General features: G+C 43.4%; 1 protein-coding gene across 1 annotated transcript; it reads right to left on the reverse strand.

Annotated features, from left to right (window-relative positions):
* Positions 1 to 791: 791 nt before the first annotated feature.
* Positions 792 to 19,413, reverse strand: LOC141131733 (vomeronasal type-2 receptor 26-like). The gene is made up of 3 exons (XM_073619388.1): positions 19,186 to 19,413; positions 15,269 to 15,392; positions 792 to 1,696 (listed from the first exon to the last, which is right to left on the reverse strand). The coding sequence occupies exons 1-3, from the start codon at positions 19,411 to 19,413 to the stop codon at positions 792 to 794; spliced, it is 1,257 nt and encodes a 418-aa protein (XP_073475489.1).
* Between the last annotated feature and the right edge of the window lie 4,507 nt (positions 19,414 to 23,920).

Here is a 23,920-nt window from a genome sequence, read left to right on the forward strand (position 1 = left end):
ATATATATATATATATATATATATATATATATATATACAGTATATATAAATTTTTCATTTTCTTTTTTATTCTTTAGTGGCACAAATTACTATTTAGGTATCATCTAAGCTTCTAGGCATGGTAGCAGGATCTTTAGGTGGTGTTGGCTGCTGGTACCAATGGTGATGGCAGTGTCTGGCATCAGGACCATGTGATTAAAAACTATGGGACCTCACTCTTAATTTTTATTATTGTCAACTTCTAAATGCATTCAGGTGATACTCCAGTGCTCTTTTTTTGAAAAATGCCACCTGCTGTAATAATTAAAAAAAAATTGTGTTGAAGGCTGGGCAGCAGACAATCTATATGGAAAACTGAGCTTGTCAGGTTATTGATCCAACCTGTTGACCCAACAGCCCATGAAATCAATAGTTGTGGGTTTGAGGATTTGCTGCCTATTCATCTCTCTACATAGAATACAGTGACCAATGACGGCAAGCCTTGGCACCCCAGATGCTTTTGGAACTACATTTCCCACTATGCTCAACTACACTGCAGAGTGCATGAGCATCATGGGAAATGTATTTTCAAAACATCTGGGGTGTCAAGGTTCGCCATCACTGGAATAGACCGATAAAACAGAAATTCAATTGTTAATTAAAATTATAATCCACATCAAAAATATGAATTCTATTTTTTTTTTATTTAAGATGATAAAGGATAAAACTGTGGATGAACAAATAATAAAAGAATGTTTTCAGGTGTATCATTTTATTCATGTGTTATTCAGTATAAGCATTTATTTGCTTTATTAATTTTTTTTCACCAACATAATTTTTCTGGAATTTATCTCAGGTTTAAAAAATAGGATATATAATTTTGGAAAAAATATACAGCCTAATATTCCAGCACTGGAGGCCAGTATGGCGAATACCTCCACAGCCACCATGTATTTCCCTCTGGTGCTCAGATAGGCCGGGATCATGGCAATCCAGACACTGCAGAACACCAGCATGCTGAAGGTGATGTACTTGGCCTCATTAAAACTGTCCGGTAATGTCCTCACCATGAAAGCCAGAACAAAACTCACAGCTGCCAGAAACCCCATATAACCCAACACAGAGTAGAAGCCGATAACTGACCCTTCATTACACTGAATGAGGATCTTCCCAGGATAGGAGTCCATGTCATAGTCTTGGTAGGGAGGAGACACTGACAGCCAAATAACACAGATCACAACTTGGACAGAGAAGCAGACTGAACATACAAAATAAGCCACTCTGACCCCCACCCACTTCCTCCAGGAACTTCCAGGTTTTGTAGCTTTAAATGCAATGCAGACAATGATAGTCTTGGCCAAAACAGAAGAAACTGCGATGGAGAAGAAGATCCCAAATGACACTTGTCTCAGCATGCAGGTTATATCCACAGGACGTCCGAGGAACAAGAAGACACAGAGGAAGCTCAGCAAGATGGAGGTCAGGAGGATGAAGCTCACTGTCCGGTTATTGGCTTTCACAACTGGAGTGTCCCCATAGTAAATACAAATTAATAATATAATCATTGTTATGGCTGAAAAAAGTAAAGATGATAATGAAAATATTGTAACAATAACATCATTTTTATAGGACAAAAAATAATATACTTTGGGAACACATGTCACTTTTCTCTCATCCGGCCATTCTTTATTGGGACACCTGTAGCAGCTTTCACTGTCTGTTAAATAAGAGAAAAACTGTTGTAAATTAAAATATTTTTGTCAGCACTAAAATGGTCTGTGTACAGCAGCGTGCAAACAGTGTAGATATACAAACACCAGATAATACAAATAAGGAAAAATGCAGCACTATTATAGGATGGATAAAACACAAATATAAGGCTAGGTTCACATCTATGCTGCTGTTGTTGATGCATTTTTCAGGTACGTTTTGCAGTGCAATTTGCATTTTTAAACCCTCGTTTCTAAAGCGTTTTTGCATGCAGTTTTATTATTTTTTTTCTTTAAACACACTGTAAACATACTGCATATAGCTGGTTGCTAAGGAGGGGGGCGGAAGCTGGCCGACACATCCTTAACAACCGATGAGTCATCAGCTGTCAGCAGGATACCCCTCTGACAATTGAATGTACAAAAAAAAAAATTGTCGGAAAAAATAAAAAAAAAACTCGGGGGAGAAGACAGCACAAAGAGAAAAGACAGCTCAGGGAGAAGACAACTCAGGGAGAAGACAGCTTGGGGGAGAAGACAGCTCCAAGAGAAGACAGCACAAGGAGAAGACAACTTGGGGGAGAAACCAGCTCAGGGAGAAAACAGCTTGGGGAGAAGACAGCTTAGGGGAGAAGACAGTTCCAGGAGAAAACAGCACAAGGAGAAGACAGCTCGGGGGAGAAGACAGCTCGGGGAGAAGACAGTTCAGGGGGAAGAAAGCTCGGGGGAGAAGACAGCTCGGGGAGAAGACAACTCGGGGAGAAGACAGCTTGAGGAGAAGATAGCACAAGGAGAAGACAGCTCAGGGAGAAAGCAGCTCAGGGAGAAGACAGCTCAGGGGAGAAGACAGCTTGGGGCTTATTTTTTTAATAAAGGACTTGTCAAAAACTGGCTCTTGTTTTTTCTTACATTTCACTGCTTTTTGGGGTGAATGGGTAGGGGTACGATGTACCCCTACCCATTCATATAGGGGGGTGGAACCTGGGGGTCCCCTTGTTAAAGGGGGCTTCCAAATTTCTATAAGCCTCCCGCCCACTGACACTGACAACTACAGTCCAGGGTTGTCGGGAAGAGGCCCTTGTTCCCATCAACATGAGGGCAGGGTGCTTTGGGGTGGGGACAGAGCAAAGCAACCATTCCCCCATGTTGGGGGCATGCGGCCTGGTATGGTTCAGGAGAAGGGGGGCGCTTGCGCGTCCCCTCCCTTTCCTGACCTGCTGGGCTGCATGCTCGGATAAGGGTCTGGTATGTATTTTGGGGGGCCCCATGCCATTTTTTTCTTAAATTTTCCCCCCAAATCCATACTATACCCCTGGTATGGACCTAGAGGGGCCCACACTACTTTTTTAAAGTTTTTTTATTTTTTGCCAACAATTTTTTTTTACATTCAGCTGTCAAAAGGGAACCTCGCTAACAGCTGATGATTCATCGGTTTTTAAGGATGCAGCAGCCGGCTTCCCAGCCCCCTCCTTAGCAACCAGTAGGGATGAGCTTCGTGTTCGAGTCGAACCCATGTTCGACTCGAACATTGGCTGTTCGGTCGTTCGCCGAATTCCGAACTTTATGGGCCGTTCGCGCCAAATTCGTGTGGCGCGTCACGGCCCATAATTCACTGCGGCATCGCAGTGCATTGCTGGCTGATGAATGGCCAAGCATGCACTATGACCCGCATGCTTGGCCAATCACAGCGCCGTCGGTAGAGAGAGCTGTAATTGGCCAAAGCCAGAGTGGCTTTGGCCAATTATGGCTCAGGGGGTTTAGAACACGCCCCACGTTGAAAGAGAGATAGATAGACAGAGAGACAGTGTCATTTCATTTGAGTTAGATAGATTAGGCAGGACAATCAGTGAGTTAGCTGCACTTACAGTGTATTGTGTATATATATGCATCCCAGGTGTTGTATATATATATATATATATATACACTATACACTGTATTCAGTTTAGCTAGATCCGTTCCTGTTATGTTCTTACTGACAGGCAGGCTTGTCTTGTTACAGTATTTACAGCTACCTGAAGAAAATTGCTGGTGTTCTTTTGATCCTATTAGTACCACAGTCAGGCAGCTAGACTATTTACGGTTAGTGCAGTGTGTCCTCATCACAGTGTTCAGCTAAAGCTACAATTTAGTGTGGTGTGTCCTGCTCACAGTGTTCAGCTAAACCTACAAGTTATTTTTTTGCGAGCTCTGCACAGTGTTCATCTAAAGCTACAAGTTAGTGTAGTGAGACCTCTGCACAGTGTTCATCTAAAGCTACAAGTCAGTGTAGTGCGTCCTGCTCACAGTGTTCAGCTAAAACTACATGTTAGTGTGGTGCATCCTCCTCACAGTGTTCAGCTAAACCTACAAGTTATTTTTTTGCAAGCTCTGCACAGTGTTCATCTAAAGCTACAAGTTAGTGTAGTGCATCCTGCTCACAGTGTTCAGCTAAAACTACAAGTTAGTGTAGTGAGACCTCTGCACAGTGTTCATCTAAAGCTACAAGTTAGTGCAGTGCGTCCTGCTCACAGTGTTCAGCTAAAACTACAAGTTAGTGTAGTGAGACCTCTGCACAGTGTTCATCTAAAGCTACAAGTTAGTGCAGTGCGTCCAGCTCACAGTGTTCAGCTAAAACTACAAGTTAGTGTAGTGAGACCTCTGCACAGTGTTCATCTAAAGCTACAAGTTATTTTTTTGCAAGCTCTGCACAGTGTTCATCTAAAGCTACAAGTTAGTGCAGTGCGTCCTGCTCACAGTGTTCAGCTAAAACTACATGTTAGTGTGGTGCATCCTCCTCACAGTGTTCAGCTAAACCTACAAGTTATTTTTTTGCGAGCTCTGCACAGTGTTCATCTAAAGCTACAAGTTAGTGTAGTGCGTCCTGCTCACAGTGTTCAGCTAAAACTACAAGTTAGTGTGGTGCGTCCTCCTCACAGTGTTCAGCTAAAACTACAAGTTAGTGTAGTGCGTCCTCAAAGTGTTCAGCTAAAACTACAAGTTAGTGTAGTGAGACCTCTGCACAGTGTTCAGCGAAAACTACAAGTTAGTGTAGTGCGTCCTGCTCACAGCGTTCAGCTAAAACTACAAGTTAGTGTAGTGCGTCCTCCTCACAGTGTTCAGCTAAACCTACAAGTTATTTTTTTGCGAGTTCTGCACAGTGTTCAGCTAAAGCTACTTGTAGAAGGTTGGTGGTGTTTTCCTGATCCTATCACTACCGCAGGCAGCTAAAAAAGCTACAAGTTAGTTTTTTGCGAGCTCTGCTCAGTGTTCAGCTAAAGCTACCTGTAGAAGGTTGGTGGTGTTCTCATACTACAGGAAGGCAGTTGATTTTGCTAGCTGCAGTATCAGTACACATATATATATATATATATATATATATGCCAGCTTAGTGCAGCTACAGGCCATTAGTATGTCTGGAAGGCCAAGAAGGAGAGGCAGACAGTCACAAGCCAATAAGAGAGGGCAAGCCGGCTTTGTGTCTAGTGCTGGTCGTGGAGACGGTGCATCCTCATCAGCACGTGGCCGTGGGACACGCTTGGCCTGTTTTTCAGCAGCTGGCCGTGTTGAGCCGCAACATGCCGAAGACTTGGTCGAGTGGATGACCAAGCCATCCTCCTCATCCTCTCTCACTCATGCTCAGGGTACTTTGTCTGGCAAAGCAGCGGCCTCTTCCCTCGGCTCAATGTCATCAGTGACTCCTTCCCTAGCCCCACCGTGTCCTCCTGAGGAGTCCCTCGAACTGTTTGACCACAGTGTTGAGTACATGCTCCAGGAGGATGCCCAGCATTTGGAAGGCTCTGATGATGATACTGAGCTTGATGAAGGCAGTAACATGAGCACGGACAGAGGGGGTGCCCAAGAAGGACAGCAATCTGGCAGTCATGTTCCCCCTGCTGCAGCATACTGCCAGGTTTGCTCCAGTGATGAGGAGGGAGGGGATGATGAGGTCACTGACTCAACGTGGGTGCTTGATAGGAGAGAGGAGGAGGAGGAGGAGGAGGCGGCAGATCACCAACGAGGCAGGATGCCCTCCAGGGGCCAGCCTAAGGGCAGCACATTGACTGCATCACACCCCAAAGCTCCACATGTGCAGGGCGCTGCAGTCTCTGCGCGTTATTCAAAAAGTTCTTTGGTGTGGGCCTTTTTTGAGACGAGTGCATCAGATCGCACCGCTGCTATTTGCAACATATGTCTCAAGCGTATCTCGCGTGGCCAAAACATCTCCCACTTGGGTACCACATGCTTGACCAGACATATGTTGGCTTGCCATGCAGTTCGTTGGCAAGCGTATCTAAAAGACCCACACCAAAGAACAAAGAGGACCTCTCCTTGCTCCTCATCAGCTGAGATCTCCAACCCCACTATACCTTCAGTCCTCTCTGAGACCTGCACTGAGAGGAATGAAGGTGTACAATTAGGTGTGTCACAGCCAAGTACTTGTGGGCAATCTGCTTTTGGTACACCAACGTCAGATTGTACCAGGCAAATTTCCCTGCTCCAGCTGCTGCACCGCCGAAAGAAGTTTGCTCCCAGCCATTCACATGCCCAGCGGTTGAATGCTAGCTTGGCAAAATTGCTAGCACTTCAACTGCTGCCTTTTCAGTTGGTAGACTCTGCCCCCTTCCGTGAGTTTGTGGAATGTGCGGTTCCTCAGTGGCAGGTACCCAAATGCCACTTTTTCTCACGGAAGGCAATTCCGGCTCTCTACCGGCATGTGGAAGGCAATGTCCATGCCTCGATGGACAGGGCGGTCAGCGGTAAGGTGCATATTACCGCTGACTCATGGTCCAGCAGGCATGGACAGGGACGTTACCTAAGTTTCACGGCACATTGGGTGACTCTGCTGGCAGCTGGGAAGGATGCAGGACAAGGCGCAGTAGTGTTGGAGGTTGTTCCACCACCACGCCTCCAAAATGCCACTACTAATGATTGTGACACACCTCTCTCCTCCACTCCCTCCTCTTCTTCTTCCTCCATGGCCTCTTCCTGTGCTTTTTCCTTGGAACCAGCGGTGCTCCGTAGCCATTCAAGGGGCTACGCAAGTACGAAGGCCAAAAGATGCCATGCGGTGCTTGAGCTGGTGTGTTTGGGGGACAGGAGCCACACTGGGGCAGAGGTTCTGTCAGCTCTGCAGGGGCAGGTTCAGAGGTGGTTGACGCCATGCCAACTTAAGGCAGGAATGGTGGTTCGCGACAATGGCACCAACCTCGTATCTGCCCTCCGACAGGGACAAATGACCCATGTGCCCTGTTTGGCTCACGTCCTTAACTTGGTGGTGCAGCGGTTCTTGGGCAGGTACCCGGGCTTACAGGATGTCCTGAGGCAGGCCAGGAAAGTCTGTGTGCATTTCCGCCAGTCTTATAATGCCAGTGCTCGGCTGGTGGACCTACAAAAGGAGTTTAACCTGCCCAAGAACCGCCTAATCTGTGACATGCCCACCAGGTGGAACTCAACGTTGGCCATGCTGCAGCGGCTGCACACGCAGCAGAGGGCCATCAATGAGTACCTGTGTGACTATGGCACCAGGACAGGGTCAGGGGAGCTTGTTTTTTTTCCCCACGCCAGTGGGCCATGATCAGGGATGCATGCACTGTCCTGTCACCATTTGAGGAGGCCACGAGGATGGTGAGCAGTGACAGTGCATGCATCAGTGACACTGTCCCCCTTGTCCACCTGTTGGAGCACACGCTGCGTGGAATAATGGAGAGGGCACTTGAGGCAGAACAGAGGCAGGAAGAGGAGGACTTCCTTAGATGTCAAGGCCCCCTTTATCCAGACAGTGTTCCTGCATGCCCGCCGATCACACAGGAAGAGGACGAGGAGGAGGAGGACGAGGAAGATTGTCTCAGTATGGAGCTGGAGCCTGGCACTCAGCATCAGCAGCAGTCTTTAAGAGGTCAGTCCCAAGAAACACATGGACTTGTACGTGGCTGGGAGGAGGTGGCTGCGGACCATGTAGTCCTTAGTGACCCAGAGGACTCCGGACCGAATGCCTCAGCAAACCTACGCAGCATGGCCTCCCAGATCCTGCAAAGCCTGCGTAAGGATCCTCGTATTCGTGGTATCAAGGAGAAGGACCAATACTGGCTGGCAACCCTCCTTGATCCACGTTACAAGGGTAAGGTTGCGGACCTTATCTTGCCATCGCAGAGGGAGCAGAGGATGAAACATCTTCGGGAGGCCTTGCAGAAAGGTCTGTGCAACGCATTCCCAGAGACTGGGAGGTTACAAACTCCTGTTTCTAGACAACGTGTTGCTGAGGCTTCGGTCAGTCAAAGAAGGAGCGGTGGAGAAGGTGGCCGTCTGACCGATGCGTTCAGACAATTTTTTGGTCCGCAGCCCCAAGGTATGATCGGTTCCAGCAACCATCGCCAGCGTCTGTTTTACATGGTGCAGGAATACCTAGGGGCAAGATCTGACTTGGACACCTTTCCCACCGAAAATCCTCTGGGTTACTGGGTCTTGAGGATGGATCACTGGCCAGAGCTTGCACAGTATGCAGTTGAGCTACTGGCCTGTCCTGCATCCAGCGTTCTTTCGGAACGCACATTCAGTGCTGCTGGAGGCTTTGTAACCAAACACAGGGTGCGTCTGTCCACCGACTCGGTCGATCGACTGACCTTCATAAAAATGAATCAGTCTTGGATCACCACCAGCTACCAAGCACCTGATGCTGATGTAACCGAATAATTTTTTTTGAAATCTCAGATCCCTTCAAAGACTGCCTATGCTGATGCTGAGTGACTATCCCTGAGTAATTATCCTCTTCCTCCTCAATCATCACGCTGATAGCTTGTAAGAACATTTTTGGTTCTGGGCACCACCACCAGTGCCTAAGGCCCAATTTTTCAGCCCCTGTTTAACAGGAGCGTGTAATTACAATTTTTGATGCAATACTTTGCAGCAGGGCTTGTTTCTGCGTTCCAACTAGAGTATCTGTGGGTGGTTGCAGTGTTGTGGGACCAGCACCAGTGCCTAAGGCCCAATTTTTCAGCCCCTGTTTAACAGGGGCGTGTAATTACAATTTTTGATGCAATACTTTGCAGCAGGGCTCATTTCTGCATTACAACTAGAGTATCTGTGAGGGGTTGCAGTGTTGTGGCACCAGCACCAGTGCCTAAGGCCCAATTTTTCAGCCCCTGTTTAAGAGGGGCGTGTAATTACAATTTTTGATGCAATACTTTGCAGCAGGGCTCATTTCTGCGTTAAAACTAGAGTGTCTGTGAGGGGTTGCAGTGTTGTGGCACCAGCACCAGTGCCTAAGGCCCAATTTTTCAGCCCCTATTTAACAGGGGCGTGTAATTACAATTTTTGATGCAATACTTTGCAGCAGGGCTCGTTTCTGCGTTCCAACTAGAGTATCTGTGAGGGGTTGCAGTGTTGTGGCACCAGCACCAGTGCCTAAGGCCCAATTTTTCAGCCCCTGTTTAACAGGGGTGTGTAATTACAATTTTTGATGCAATACTTTGCAGCAGGGCTCGTTCCTACGTTCCAACTAGAGTGTCTGTGAGGACTTACAGTGTTGTGGCACCAGCACCACCACCAAAGGCCCAATTTTTCTGCCCTTGTTCAACAGGGGCATGTAATTACAATTCTTGATCTAATATTTTACAGCAGGGCCCATTTCTGCGCCCACCAAGAAGGAGTGAGGACTTACAGTGTTGTGGCACCAGCACCACCACCAAAGGCCCAATTTTTCTGCCCTTGTTCAGCAGGGGAATGTAATTACAATTCTTGATCTAATATTTTACAGCAGGGCCCATTTCTGCGCCCACCAAGAAGGAGTGAGGACTTACAGTGTTGTGGCACCAGCACCACCACCACCACCACCACCAAAGGCCCAATTTTTCTGCCCCTGGTCAACAGGGGCATGTAATTACAATTCTTGATCTAATATTTCACAGCAGGGCCCTGTGAGGGCTTACAGTGTTGTGGCCACAACAACACCTAAGGCCCAAATTTCTGCTGAGTATATAGGGCAGGCCCCTACTTTCAAACATCTAACTTACAAACGACTCCTACTTGCAAACGGAAGGAGACAACAGGAAGTGAGATGAAATCTACCCCTAGGAAGGGAAATTCTCTCCTGTAAGAGTTAATATGGGAAAAACATTTCTCCTTTCCACTGATGCTTTCCAATCCTTGTTTCACAAAAAAACCCAAATTTTCAAAAAACATTTGTCATTGGGACAAAAAGTGAGGTGAAATCTTCTGAAGAGGAGGACAGACAGCAAAACAAATGTCACAGGGGTGATAACCCTTCCCTATGTTTTCCAAAAAGCTTAAAAAAGATTTTTTGGCTGGAGCTAAACACGTTAAAAATGTACCCGTTCAAAATGACAAACAGATTCTACTTAACAACAAACCTACAGTCCCTGTCTTGTTTGCACTGCCTGTATACTGCTGTTCAGAGTATATAGGGCCTGGTGGCCCCACTACTTTCCTTATTTTAATTTGGGTGCGGGGTTCCCCTTAATACCCATACAAGACCCAAAGGGACTGTTCTAAACACGGGAAACACGCGCCACTTTACAGGCCTACTATAGACACCCCCCAGGTACGATTTTTAAATTAATATTTCACTTTTTTTTTTTTTACTTTAAGCATCATTAAAATCACTGCTCCCGAAAAAACGTCCGTTTTTAAAAGTTTTTTTTGCATTGATACATGTCCCCTGGGGCAGGACCCGGGTCCCCCAACCCTTTTTAGGACAATACCATGCAAATTAGCCTTTAAAATGAGCACTTTTGATTTCGAACGTTCGAGTCCCATAGACGTCAATGGGGTTCTAACGTTCGTGCGAATTTTCGGTCCGTTCGCAGGTTCTGGTGCGAACCGAACCGGGGGGTGTTCGGCTCATCCCTAGCAACCAGCTATAAACAGTGCTTAAACAGGAAAATACAAACCAGAAAATGCAAAACACATCAAAAATTGCATTACAAACACAACACTTGCATTTCTGGTGCAATTTAATTGAAGTCTATTAGAACCAAAACGTGGAAAAAAGTGTTGGAGCAGAGTAAAGAATATTATTAATATCTAATATTCTTGTATCTCAGAGGCATTTCTGGAAAAATAGCATTGATAGTCAAACTGACCTAAACAAAGTGTGAGTTTTATTGTCACACAGTTGGCATCATAAATACAATGTAAAAAGTATAATAGCTCAGTTCAGTGTGGGGAAAAATATATGAAATAGAATAAAAAGTTATAAAGCTGTAATAAGCTTATGAAAGCATGTGTGCTTCATGGATGCTGCCCTCCTGTCTCCATGCTGTCTTGTCCTTCAAGAAGAAGCAGGAAATGACGTTCTTAGACTTCTCGCAGAATTCAGCTGTCCCAACTTGTCATGTGAATATGTCAGTGTCATCTATCCTAGAGGGTGTGTGTGTGTGTGTCTGTCTGTGTGTGTCTCCCTTCAGGATAGAAACGTTGGCTTTATATGTTACATGTGAACGTCATATCACAAAAACTTAGAACCTTGTATGGCACATATTCATTTCTGCTAGCTTCTGCAATATGCTATACAAAAGTAGATACTAACTCAGAGCCATATATGGCATTCAATTGACAAGCACACATGTAACACTCCATACTTGAAGTAATGTGCTGATCATGTAATGTCATATAACCAACCATCTATATAATATGAACACATATTATCAACTTTACATTAAGTAACTATATACTAATACTTATTAATATGACTGGAACTACAAACTAACTTAACTTAACAGGATATAATCCACAATGTATTATTCCTTTAGCTACGTGGACATGTGTCTATTTTTGTCTTCTCATGACATTCTATACCAAGATACCTTATATGTCAGGGTATGGAATCCTTTTGGGTAGAGCTCCAAAGGGATGAAGCTAAGGGGAAAATATTACTTGGGGTATGCTATAGGCCCCCTAACCTGAGGGAGGAGGGGGAGACGGATCTCCTATCACAAGTTGGATTAACAGCAAGTATGGGAAGTGTTATCATAATGGGGGATTTTAATTATCCAGACATAGACTGGGCAGAGGGAACCACGTTTTTGTCTAAGGCTCGCCAGTTCCTAAATGTCTTGCAGGACAATTTTATGTTTCAGATGGTAGACGCACCAACGAAAAATAAAGAGTTACTGGATATACTGATTACCAACAATACAGACCTGATCACGGATGTGGAAATACGGGGCAATTTAGGAAACAACGATCGATGGTCAATTGGCTTCAGTATAAACCACACAAATAGGAAACATAAGGGGAATACAAAGACACTGAATTTCAAAAGAGCCAAATTCCCTAAACTACGAACCTTGTTAGAAGGCATGAATTGGGATAAAATCTTAGGAACAAAGGACACGGAGGAGAGATGGGTTTGCTTTAGGAGCATATTAAATAAGGGCATTAGCCAATGCATATTGGGTAATAAATTTAAAAGAGTGAACAAAAGTCCCTGATGGCTTAACTCCAATGTAAAAATGCATATAAAAGAAAAGGAGAAGGCCTTCAAAAAATACAAGGTTTAGGGATCATCATCAGCATTCAGACTTATAAAGAATGCAACAAGAAATGTAAGGGTACAATTAGGGTGGCTAAAATAGAACACGAAAGGCACATAGCGGAGGAGAGCAAAAAAAATCCCAAGAAATTCTTTAAGTATGTAAACAGTAAAAAGGGAGGACAGACCATATTGGCCCCATAGAGAATGAGGAAGGACGTCTGGTTACAAAGGATGGGGAGATGGCCAAGGTATTGAATTTATTCTTCTCCTCAGTCTTCACAAGTGAATCGGCGGGCTTCAGTAACCAAAACTGCAGTGTTTATCCTTATGGCACATCACAGGAAGCAACTCCATGGTTACCAAAGGACAGAATTAAAATTAGACTTGGTAAACTTAACATTAATAAATCACTCAGACCAGATGGCTTACACCCGAGGGTACTTAGGGAACTCAGTCAAGTAATTGCCAGACCATTTGTTCCTAATTTTTACTGACAGTCTACTGACTGGAAAGGTACCAGGTGATTGGAGAAAAACCAATGTAGCACCAATATTTAAAAAGGGCCCAAAATACATCCCTGGGAATTACAGACCAGTTAGCCTAACATCAATAGTATGCAAGCTCTTGGAGGGGATAAGGGACTATATACAGGATTTTAGTAACAAGAAAGGTATCATTAGCAATAATCAGTATGGATTCATGAAGAATTGTTCTTGCCAAACCAATCTATTAACCTTCTATGAGGAGGTGAGTTGCCATCTACATAAAGGAAGGCCCGTAGACGTGGTGTATCTGGTTTTTGCAAAAGCATTTGACACAGTTCCCCATAAACATTTACTCTACAAAATAAGGTCGTTGGCATGGACCATAGGGTGAGTACATGGATTGAAAACTGGCTACAAGTGCGAGTTCAGAGGGTGGTGATAAATGGGGAGTACTCAGAATGGTCAGGTGGATAGTGGGGTCCCCAGGGTTCTGTGCTGGGACCAATCCTATTTATTTTGTTCATAAACGACCTGGAGGATGGAGTAAACAATTCAATCTCTGTATTTGCGGAAGATACTAAGCTAAGCAGGGCAATAACTTCTCTGCAGGATGTGGAAACCTTGCAAAAAGATCTGAACAAATTGATGGGGTGGGCAACTACATGGCAAATGAGGTTTAATGTAGAAAAATTTTAAATAATGCATTTGGGTGGCAAAAATATGAATGCAATCTATACACTGGGGGGAGAACCTCTGGGGGAATCTAGGATGGAAAAGGACTTGGGGGTCCCAGTAGATGATAGGCTCAGCAATGGCATGCAATGCCAAGCTGCTGCTAACAAAGCAAACAGAATATTGGCATGCATTAAAAAGGGGATCAACTCCAGAGATAAAACGATAATTTTCCCGCTCTACAAGACTCTGGTCCGGCCGCACCTAGAGTATGCTGTCCAGTTCTGGGCACCAGTCCTCAGGAAGGATGTACTGGAAATGGAGCGAGTACAAAGAAGGGCAGCAAAGCTAATAAAGGGTCTGGAGGATAGGTTGTAAGCACTGAACTTATTCTCTCTGGAGAAGAGACACTTGAGAGGGGATATGATTTCTATTTATAAATACCGTACTGGTGACCCCACAATAGGGATAAAACTTTTTCACGGAAGGGAGTTAAACAAGACTCGTGGCCACTCATTAAAATCAGAAGATAAGATGTTTAACCTTAAACTATGTAGAGGGTTCTTTACTGTAATGCCACGTACACGCGATCGAACATTCCGACAACAAAATCCTGGATTTATTTCCGATGGATGTTGCCTCAAACTTGTCTTGCATACACACGGTCGCACAAATTTTGTCGTAAATTCCGAATGTCAAGAACACGATGATGTACAACACGTACGACAAACCGAGAAAAATGAAGTTCAATAGCCAGTGCGGCTGTTCTGCTTGATTCCGAGCATGCGTGGAATTTTGTGCGTTGGAATTGTGCGTTGGAATTGTGTACACACGATTGGAATTTCTGACAACGCATTTTGTTGTTGAACCAGCTCTCAAATTTTAGTTGTCGGAAATTCCGACAACAAATGTCCGATGGAGCCTACACGTGGTCGGAATTTCCGACAACAAGCTCACATCGAACATTTGTTTTCGAAATTCCGACCATGTGTACGCAGCATAAGAACGGCAAGGATGTGGAATTCCCTTCCATAGGCGGTGCATAGGCGGTGGCCTTAGCAGGGGGCATCGATAGTTTCAGAAAACTATTAGATAAGCACCTGAACGACCGCGACATACAGGGATATATAATGTAATACTGACATATAATCACACACATAGGTTGGACTTGATGGACTTGTGTCTTTTTTCAACCTCACCTACTATGTAACTATGTACCTATGTGATGATTAAGCACAACCACAATCTACCCAGACTGCTTGTTGGTGTCCTGGAGCAGCAAGTTCCCTTTAATTTGACACTCCTAAACCTTGTGGACAGCCTTCCCAGAAGAGTGGAAGCTGTTATAGCTGCAAAGGGTGGGCCAACTCAATATTGAACCCAACGCACTAAGACTGGGATGCCATTAAAGTTCATGTGCGTGTAAAGGTAGGTATCCCAATACTTTTGTTAATATAGTGAACATACATAGTTCAAATATCAAAATACCTTGTAACGTGTCTGACAAATGCTTGAAAGCTTTCGTTTTGTCTATTTTCAATAACGGCATAGCAAAACATTTTGCTGCCAATCTACACCGAACCACCACAATATGGAACCTTCATGGGTTACAAATGAACTAACTACAGGAACCTACAGTTTAGATCATTAATGATAAGTGAATTGGTGAAATGATTACCCTCTTTGGACCTTATCTATCTGAACTTCCTGTTGTTGAAGCAGGTACATGTTCTTTTCCACCTTCCCTTTAGAGGGGGTGGAAAAGAAGAGGCCCTCCTGTCCCTTCTGTATTGAACTGTACTGTAATTGTGCTGTCCCCCCTCGGCATTGTAAAGCGCTGCATAAACTGTTGGCGCTATATAAATCGTGTATAATAATAATAATAATTGTCCGGGTACATTCACTATTGACTCCACCTTCTGACCATCTATGGTTAGTTTTTACATTCCTACCAGTTACATTGGACACTTCACCCTCAGAACATGGGATGCAGTCATAGCAGCACACATGGGTTCTTCCATTAGAAACTTTTCTGTACCCATGAGGACATCTCTCATTACATCGGGATTCTGGAATCTTGAATTACATGTGGAATATAAAAGAGAAACATTAAAAATTGTAATGATTAATTATCAAAATTATAGATTTCAGCAAAATTGAGTCAAAGATAAAGGCAAATTAAAAGTGTTTTTGATGGCTTTAGGAGGCAAAATGTTTTGGGAAATAATACACTTTTTAGAATTTTAACACATAAAAAAAAAAAAAATCTATTTTTTTGTAAAATATTAAAGATGATGTTGAGTAAACAGAGACCAAACATGTCACACTTTAACCACCTTCCTTAGGCTCGGCTGATCCCAGAACAGAGTAAAGGACCAATCACAGCGGACCTTTACCACGTGATCAGCTGTCAGCCAATGACAGCTGATCAGGAAGTAAACAGAAGCTGTTATCGGCTTTTTTTCTGCTCGCGATCATGAGGGAAAGAAGGATAAAGCCGGTAATGGGCTTCTCTTACAGGAATATTGGTCCAGATCTGTGCCACTTATCAGTGCTCACAAGTGCTGCTAATCAGTGCGAACCAGTGCCATCTATCAGTGCCTACCAGTGCCACCTTACAGTGCCAATCAGTGCCCACCAGTGCCATCAGTGTCCACCAGTGCCACATTTCAGTGTTGTCAATCAGTGCCCATCAGTGCCACCTATCAGTGCTATCAATCAGTGCCCATCACTGCCATTAGTGTCACATAACAGCCCTGCCTACCTGCGCCTATCAGTGCCCATCATTGCCGCCTATCAGTGCTCATCAGTGCTGCCTAGAAGAGCCACCTTTCAGTGCCCTTCATTGCCACCTATAAGTGCCCATCAGTGCCACCTATCAGTGCCTCCCCATCAGTGCCCACAAGTGCTGCCTCATCAGTGCCCATCAGTGCCGCCTCATCAGTGCCACCTAATCAGTGCCTATCAGTGTCTATCAGTGCAGCCTGTCAGTGCCCATCAGTGAAGGAGAAAAAATTACCTGTTTGCAAAATTCTATAACAAACTATGAAAACTTTTTTTTTTTTAAATTTTCGGTCTTTTTTTGTTACTTTAGCAAAAAATAAAAATCCCAGCTGTGATTAATTACCACTAAAAGACAGTTCTATTTGTGTGAAAAAAATTATAAAAATTTTGTTTGGGTATAGTGTTGCATGACCGCGCAATTGTCATTATATTATTTATTATTACATTGTTCACTAACAGCCAAATTTTAAAGGAAATTCCAATACCTATAATTTAAAAGTTAGTTATTATTAGTTAGTTAGTTATTCTTTCAAATTTTCAGATTTTCTTTCCTATTTTCGGATTTATGAATTTTCGAATTTATGAATTTACAAATTTTCAAACTTACGAATTTACGAAATTTCAAATTACGAGTTATTATTATTAGTTATTATTAGTTAGTTAGTTAGTTATTCTTTCAAATTTTCTGATTTTCTTTCTTATTTTCAGATTTACGAATTCCGATCATAACGAATGACCCGAAAAATGAAAAAAAAAAAAAAGAACGAATAAATTGAAAATGAACAAACAAATTTTTCGGCAGTGCACATGTCTAGAGGCCAAACTTCTGAGGGACGTCGCGGCAGCACAGTCTCCCGGAAATGGTCAAAAACAGGTACCCGTAACCCCCTCCCCCCTGAAAGGTGTCAAATGTGGCACTGGAGGGGGGGAAAGTTAAGCGGAGCTTCCACTTTTGGGAAGGAGCAGAAGGAGCGGCTGCCCTGGGCACTGTGGTATCATGTGAGGTAGGGAGGGCACCACAAGGGGATAAGAGGGGGGTATTTGTGTTGGGAGGAGAAAGTTGGAGGGTAGCAGAGGATAAGAATAGGAAGGGGAGTTAGGAGGGGTGTAGGAATAATGATTGGGGGGGATTTGTGCTAGGAGAGGGGATTTGGGGGGTTTGTGCTAGAAGAGGTGATATGGTAGAGGGGGGAGGAAAATTGTGCTGGGTATTCTTTTGGGCGGGGGGGGGGGGATTTTGTGCTAGTAGAGATGATTGGGGATGATTTGTGCTAGGATGGGAAATGGGGGGGGGGATTTGTGCTAGGGGGGTGGGAGTGGGGGGAGAGGATTTGTGCTTGGAGGGGAAGTTTGAGGGGTAGAGGATTTTTGCTAGGAGGGATGATTTTTTTTTTTTGGGGGGGGGGATTTGTGCTAAAGGGATGTGGTGAGAGAGAGAATTTGAGCTTGGAGGGGGGATGGGGGCAAATATTTGTGCTGGCAGTGGGGATTTCAGCTGGGGGAGAGGATTTTTGCTTGGAGGGGAAATTTGAGGGATATAGAATTTGTGCTAGGAGGGGGAATTTAGGGGTTTGTGCTAGAAGAGGTGATATGGTAGAGGAGGCGCGCGCAAAGGGGAGGACATCTATTGACGGCCTCCCGGCAATGTAGGTCCATGCTGGAGCCGTCATTTGGCTATAGCGCAGATGGGGACAGGTTAATATTGCATATTTGGTCTGTTGTACTCGTTTTTCACAAGATCGGTATATCACGATTGACGAGGGTGCAGGTTATATAGTTGGTGGTGCGTACGATTTGGCGTGACCTTTCGATGTGAACGTTCTTTGGCATGAATATTTACCTTCCTGGTTCAATGTTTTTCACCCATGCGCAGTAGCAACCATTCGTTTTTTCCCCGGAACGAATAACGCGATTAACCTTGCAATTTATCGTTCATACGGCAGAAGTTTTCCAAACTTGCCGTTGTGTCTTTTTTTGCCACAAATACATCACAACCGATTAACGATTTATGCCCATTAAGCGCTTGCCAACCGGCTCACGCCGATATCAGGCAGAATAATGTACCTGAACGTTGCCCTTTAAGAAGCGGTTTGCGGGCCCAGCGTGACCTCCGTGAGTGTGATCGCGGGTCCCGCAGACTCGATGTCTGCAGGGATACCCGCGATAATCTCACGGAGAGGAAGAACGGGGAGATGCTGATGTAAACAAGCATTCCCCCGTTCTGCTTAGTGACACTGTCACTGATCACAGTTCCCTGTAATCGGGAGCGATGATCAGTGTCGTGTCACACATAACCACACCTCCCCACAATTAGAAACACTCCCTAGGACACACTTAACCCCTTCACTGCCCCCTAGTGGTTAATCCCTTTACTGCCAGTGTCATTTACACAGGAATCAATGCATTTGTATAGCACTGATTGCTGTATAAATGACAATGGTCCCAAAAATGTGTCAAAAATGTCCGATGTGTCCGCCATAATGTCACAGTCCTGATAAAAATCGCAGATCGCCGCCATTACTAGTAAAAAAAAAAATTAAAATAAAAATGCCATAAAACTATCCCCTATTTTGTAGACGCTATAACTTTTGCGTAAACCAATCAATAAACGCTTATTGCGATTTTTTTTACCAAAAATATGTAGAAGAATACATATCGGCCTAAACTGGGGAAAAATAATGTTTTTTTATATATTTTTTGGGGATATTTATTATAGCAAAAAGCAAAAAAGAATGCGTTTTTTTTAAATTGTCGCTATTTTTTTTTTATAGCACAAAAAATAAAAACCACAGAGTTGATCAAATACCACCAAAAGAAAGCTCTATTTTTGGGGAAAAAAGGACGTCAATTTTGTTTGGGAGACCGCGCAATTGTCAGTGCCGAATTGCAAAAAGTGCTCTGGTCTTTGGCCAGCCAAATGGTCTGGGGCTTAAGAGGTTAACTTGGCGAAAAGATGAACAAAGTGTCTAAATGGCCGATTTTCGTCCGATTTTTCGTCTAGTGTATGGCCAGCATTCGTGCCAATTGGTAAATAAAATGTACAAATAAAACAAGACTCTCTATAAATTCAGAAATCATTTCTTACAATGGCATTTTTCCATGAGACTTTATTAAGTTCAATACTGAAAATATTATCATCATCGTCTTCATCCAGAGTCTTGTTAAAGGCAAGCAATGGCACCGTGAGAAATCTGTAGTCAGTCTCGTTTTTGTAAATGACAATATTTGCTAAAATCAACTTGTTGGGGACTTCTGCTTTATCATTGAAGAAGATCTCCGCTCCAGTGGAGTCCGAGTGATGAACCCTTCTCATATAGCTGCGCAACTTCAATGGAAAAATTGAGACACAAATGATAAAGTAAAATAAACAGAATATGAAAGTAATCTTTACATAGACATTGGCTTACAATTAGCGGATCAGCAACATTTTGAGTTTTTGCATTGTTAAATCTGGGTGAAAATTAGATCTCAGTGTGTTTTGAGTGAGTTTCAATGCGCTTTAAGCTTTTCACTGCCATGTAGACGTGTCATTTGTTTCGTTTCCGAATTCGACAAATTCGTTAATTCGAAAATGTTAAAATTAACGAAAACCCGTTCAACGAATATTTCCGAAATTCAAAAAGCTGGAAATTCGAAAAAATTCGTAAATTTGATAACTCGAAAATCCAAAAATTGAATATTCGTAAATTCGAAGATTCGGAAATTTGGAAATTAGAAAATCCGAAAATAAGAAGTAAAATCCGAAAATTCTAAATAACGAAAATAAGAACTAAAATCTTCAAAATTGGAAAATTGGAAAATTTAAAAGAACGAAAATCTGAAAATTTGAAAATTCAAAAGAAAGAAAATCCGAAAATAAGAATGAAAATCCTAAAATTAGAAAACCCAAAAATTTGAATATCTGAAATAATAACTAACTAATAATAACTATTACTAACTATTAAATTATAGGTATTGGAATTTCCTTTCAAATTTGTCTGTTAGTGAACATAACGAATACGAATTTATCCAAAGTTACGAATTATCACAAATAATGAATGCCGCATCTAAACGAATGGAATGTAACAAAATAATAATAATAATAATAAAATGTTTTATTATTATTTATTGTTATTAATTTGTTACGTTCCATTTGTTTAGATGCGGCATTCGTTATTTTGGATAATTTGTAACTTCGAATAAATTTGTATTCGTTACGTTCACTAACAGCCAAATTTGAAAGGAAATTCCAATAACTATAATTTAATAGTTAGTTATTATTAGTTAGTTAGTTTGTTATTATTTCTGATTTTCTGATTTTTGAATTTTCAGATTTTCGTTCTTATTTTCGAATTTTCGTTTTTTTGACTTTATGGATTTTCTTTCTTATTTTCGGATTTTCACATTTTCGGATTTTCACATTTTCGGATTTCCAAATGTTCAAATTTTCGGTTTTCGAATTTACGAATTTTCGAATTTACAAATTTATGAATTTATTCGAAATAACGAATTTTAATCATAACGAATGACTCAAAAAACAAAATAAAAAAACAAAAAACCCAAATGAGACGACAAAAAACAAATTTTTTGACTGTGCACATGTCTACTGCCATGGACCAGCTGCCATTGTTCACCTTACATGGCCAGGCTATTTTTTATATTTTTAGCATGCACCAATAAAATGCTCAACACATACTTAACTGCTTACAGCCAGCACCTGCCGGCCCTTTACTATGTACCCCTTATCCATTCAGTTAGGGGGCTGGTATCTGGATCCCCTTTTTTGTTAAAGGGGGCTTCCAGGTGCTGATAAGCCCCCTGCCCACATACCCCCTACAACCACTTTACAAGGGTTGCAGGAAAGAGGCCCTTGTTCTCATCAACAAGGAGAAGGTGCTTTGCTAGGGCCCCCCCCAGCAAGGTACCCCCATATTGAAGGCATGCGGTCTGGTATGGTTCAGAGAGGGAGTGCCCTGTCACCCCTCCTTTGTTGGCCAGCCACACTGCATTCTCAGATTAAGGGCCTGGTATAGACTTTTTGGGGGACCTAACACTTTTTTTTATTTTTTGTCAAATCCAACTCAAAAGATCTGGTATGTATTTTGGTGGGACGTTTTTTAAAATTCCTTCTTTAGGATATGCAACTGGAAAAATTACATTTACTAATGTAGCGCAGGGGTTTTGCCACCCAAGTTACTATTTTAAATAATGTGATATTCTTAAGTAAGAGTTTGGCTCCCTCTAGTGTCTTTTTCTTTTAATGCTATTAAGACTTTTGTTTGGTTTCTGTAAAGCCACACTCCAAAGCATTGTGGGAGATGTAGTTAATGAGGAAGTGTCTCATGTGCTTAAACTCAGTCTGTGAACTACTGACCCACAATGCCCAGTTCACCTACCCACAATGCCAAGTCACAGAACAGCCTGCTGGGTAGGCAAATAAAAGGGAATGCTCTGTATTGCATCTTCTATCCTGGGTGTGGTATATTCATCAGGGACAAAGTGGTTCAGCGTGCTGGATCTGAAGAGTGGATACTATCAAATCCCCATGCACCCTGAAGATAGGGAGAAGATTGCTTTCATTACCCCAGTAGGATTCTTCAAATTTGATCGCATGCCACAAGGCCTGTCTGGCGCCCCAGCCACCTTTCAGAGATTAATGGAGAAGACTGTGGGTGACATGAATCTGACTGAAGTATTGGTATACCTAGATGACATCATCGTGTTTGGCAAGACGTTGGAGGAGCATGAAGAGTGCCTGGAGAATGTCCTGAAGAGGCTCCATGACGAAGGCCTGAAGCTCTCCATGGAAAAGTGCCAGTTCTACCAACCTTCAGTCAATTACCTGGGCCACATCTGATGAAGGAGTGGCTACAGACCCTCAGAAGCTGGAAGCTGTTACCTCCTGGCCGAGAACCACTAATGTGACCAAGCTTAGGTAATTTCTGGGATTCTGCTTGTATTACCGGAGATTTGTTGAGGGATTTGCTAAGATAGCTCGCCCACTCACTGAGCTATTGAAGAAGGAGGAAGACAACGATCCAAACTCAGTCAAGTCTGTAAAACCAGCAGGAGGGGCCAGGAAGCCCAAAGAGTCCATCCAAGGGCAGTGGACCACTCAGTGTGAAGAGGCTTTCATACAGTTGAAGTGGAGCCTCACAACTGCCCCAGTCTTGGCCTATGTAGCTCCAGCCAAACCATATGAACTGCATGTAGACGCCAGCCAAGATGGGTTGGGTGGAGTGCTGTACCAAGAACATGACGGTCACTTAAGGCCTGTCGCTTATGTGAGTCTGAGTTTGGCACCTGCTGAGAGGAACTACCCCACCCACAAGCTTGAATTCCTGGCCTCGAAGTGGGCAGTAGTGGACAAACTGAGGAGCTACCTATATGGCGCAGAATTCATAATCAAGACAGATAATAACCCTCTCACCTACCTACTCACTACTGAAAAACTGGATGCCACAGGCCATAGATGGTTGGCCGCTCTATCAGGCTTTACATTCAGTATGAAATATCGGCTGGGGGTCGGGAACAAGGATGCAGATGCTTTGTCAAGAAGACCCCACTGTTCCCTTTCCAGAAGAATGGACCCAGCTAACCCCTGAAGGAGTGAGAGCCCTTTGTGAAGGGGCAGAACAGCAAGTAAGGGGTGGGGCCAGAGCTGAGGAGATTGGAGTGTCAGCTGCTGGGGTGCCCAGAAGCTATTGCAACATCACCCAAGTCGGGGATGAAGGTCTGCCAAAACTTTCAAAAAGGACCTGCGTAAGGATCAGTTGGAAGACCCCCTCTGTAGTTTGGCATTGAAGGCACTGGAGAGCCAATGTCCCAAATTGCTTCTTACTGACTCCCTAAAAGAGTGTGTACACCGAGAGTGGGATCGGCTGTAGTTGCAGCAAGGGGTGGTCTACCGAAGGGGCCCCTCTGAAGATCCAGAAGAGAAATGGCAGTTGTTCTTAGCAGAGAAACAGAAAGTGTTAATTGCTCTACACGATTACCATGGCCATCTAGGGTCCGAGAGGACTTTTCAACTGCTGAAAGACAGATTCTATTGGCCCTGCATGTGGACTGAAGTCGAGGACTACTGCCATTCCTGCCTTAGATGCATTCAAAGAAAGAGACTTTACCTCAACGAGCCGACCCAATGGGCCACCTAGAGAGTCAAGGACCATTGGATCTGGTAAATAAAAAAGTAAAAAGCACCGCACTCAAAAAATATATCTTTCCCTATCAGATAAGCTGCAGTTCAAATGTGCGATATACACAGCAATATAGGAAAAAATGTACAAACAGAAACTGCGCTATAAAAAACATATATGTGAAAATACATGACAGGTATTACAATATCATAAAGCCAAGTAAAGTTATGCAGGATCAAACAAGTGTCTGACTAATAATAAGTGTATATAAAAATTATGGCCAAAACACTTAAAGTGAAGTTAAAACACCAAGTCAATAGTAGGATAACCAGATGTCCGATAAGTAGTGAAAAGAGACCCTTGATCGTTGTTCATAGGGATCGATATAGGGAGGCGGGAAATAAGAGAACACCCATCATAGTGATCCACCACCACATAAAATGCAAGCTTACCAGATAGCAAGCTTAATAAGCTTGTCACAGATCGAAAGCCGGATGGATATGGATCAGGACTGTCCCTCTGTATCTTTAAGGCAGGCAGCAGGCAATCTCCTCTGCTGCTACTTCCAGCAATGTCTCCTCTCTACTTCCTCCCGATTGGATCTGGTGTGCATTGACTTTCTGTGCTTGGAGTCTGACCTGAGTGGGCAGGGAAATATCCTGGTGATAACAGACCATTTCACCCATTACACCCAGGCATTTCCCA

The sequence above is a fragment of the Aquarana catesbeiana genome, linkage group LG01, assembly GCF_042186555.1.
Source record: "Aquarana catesbeiana isolate 2022-GZ linkage group LG01, ASM4218655v1, whole genome shotgun sequence".
NCBI classification, from domain to species: domain Eukaryota; kingdom Metazoa; phylum Chordata; class Amphibia; order Anura; family Ranidae; genus Aquarana; species Aquarana catesbeiana.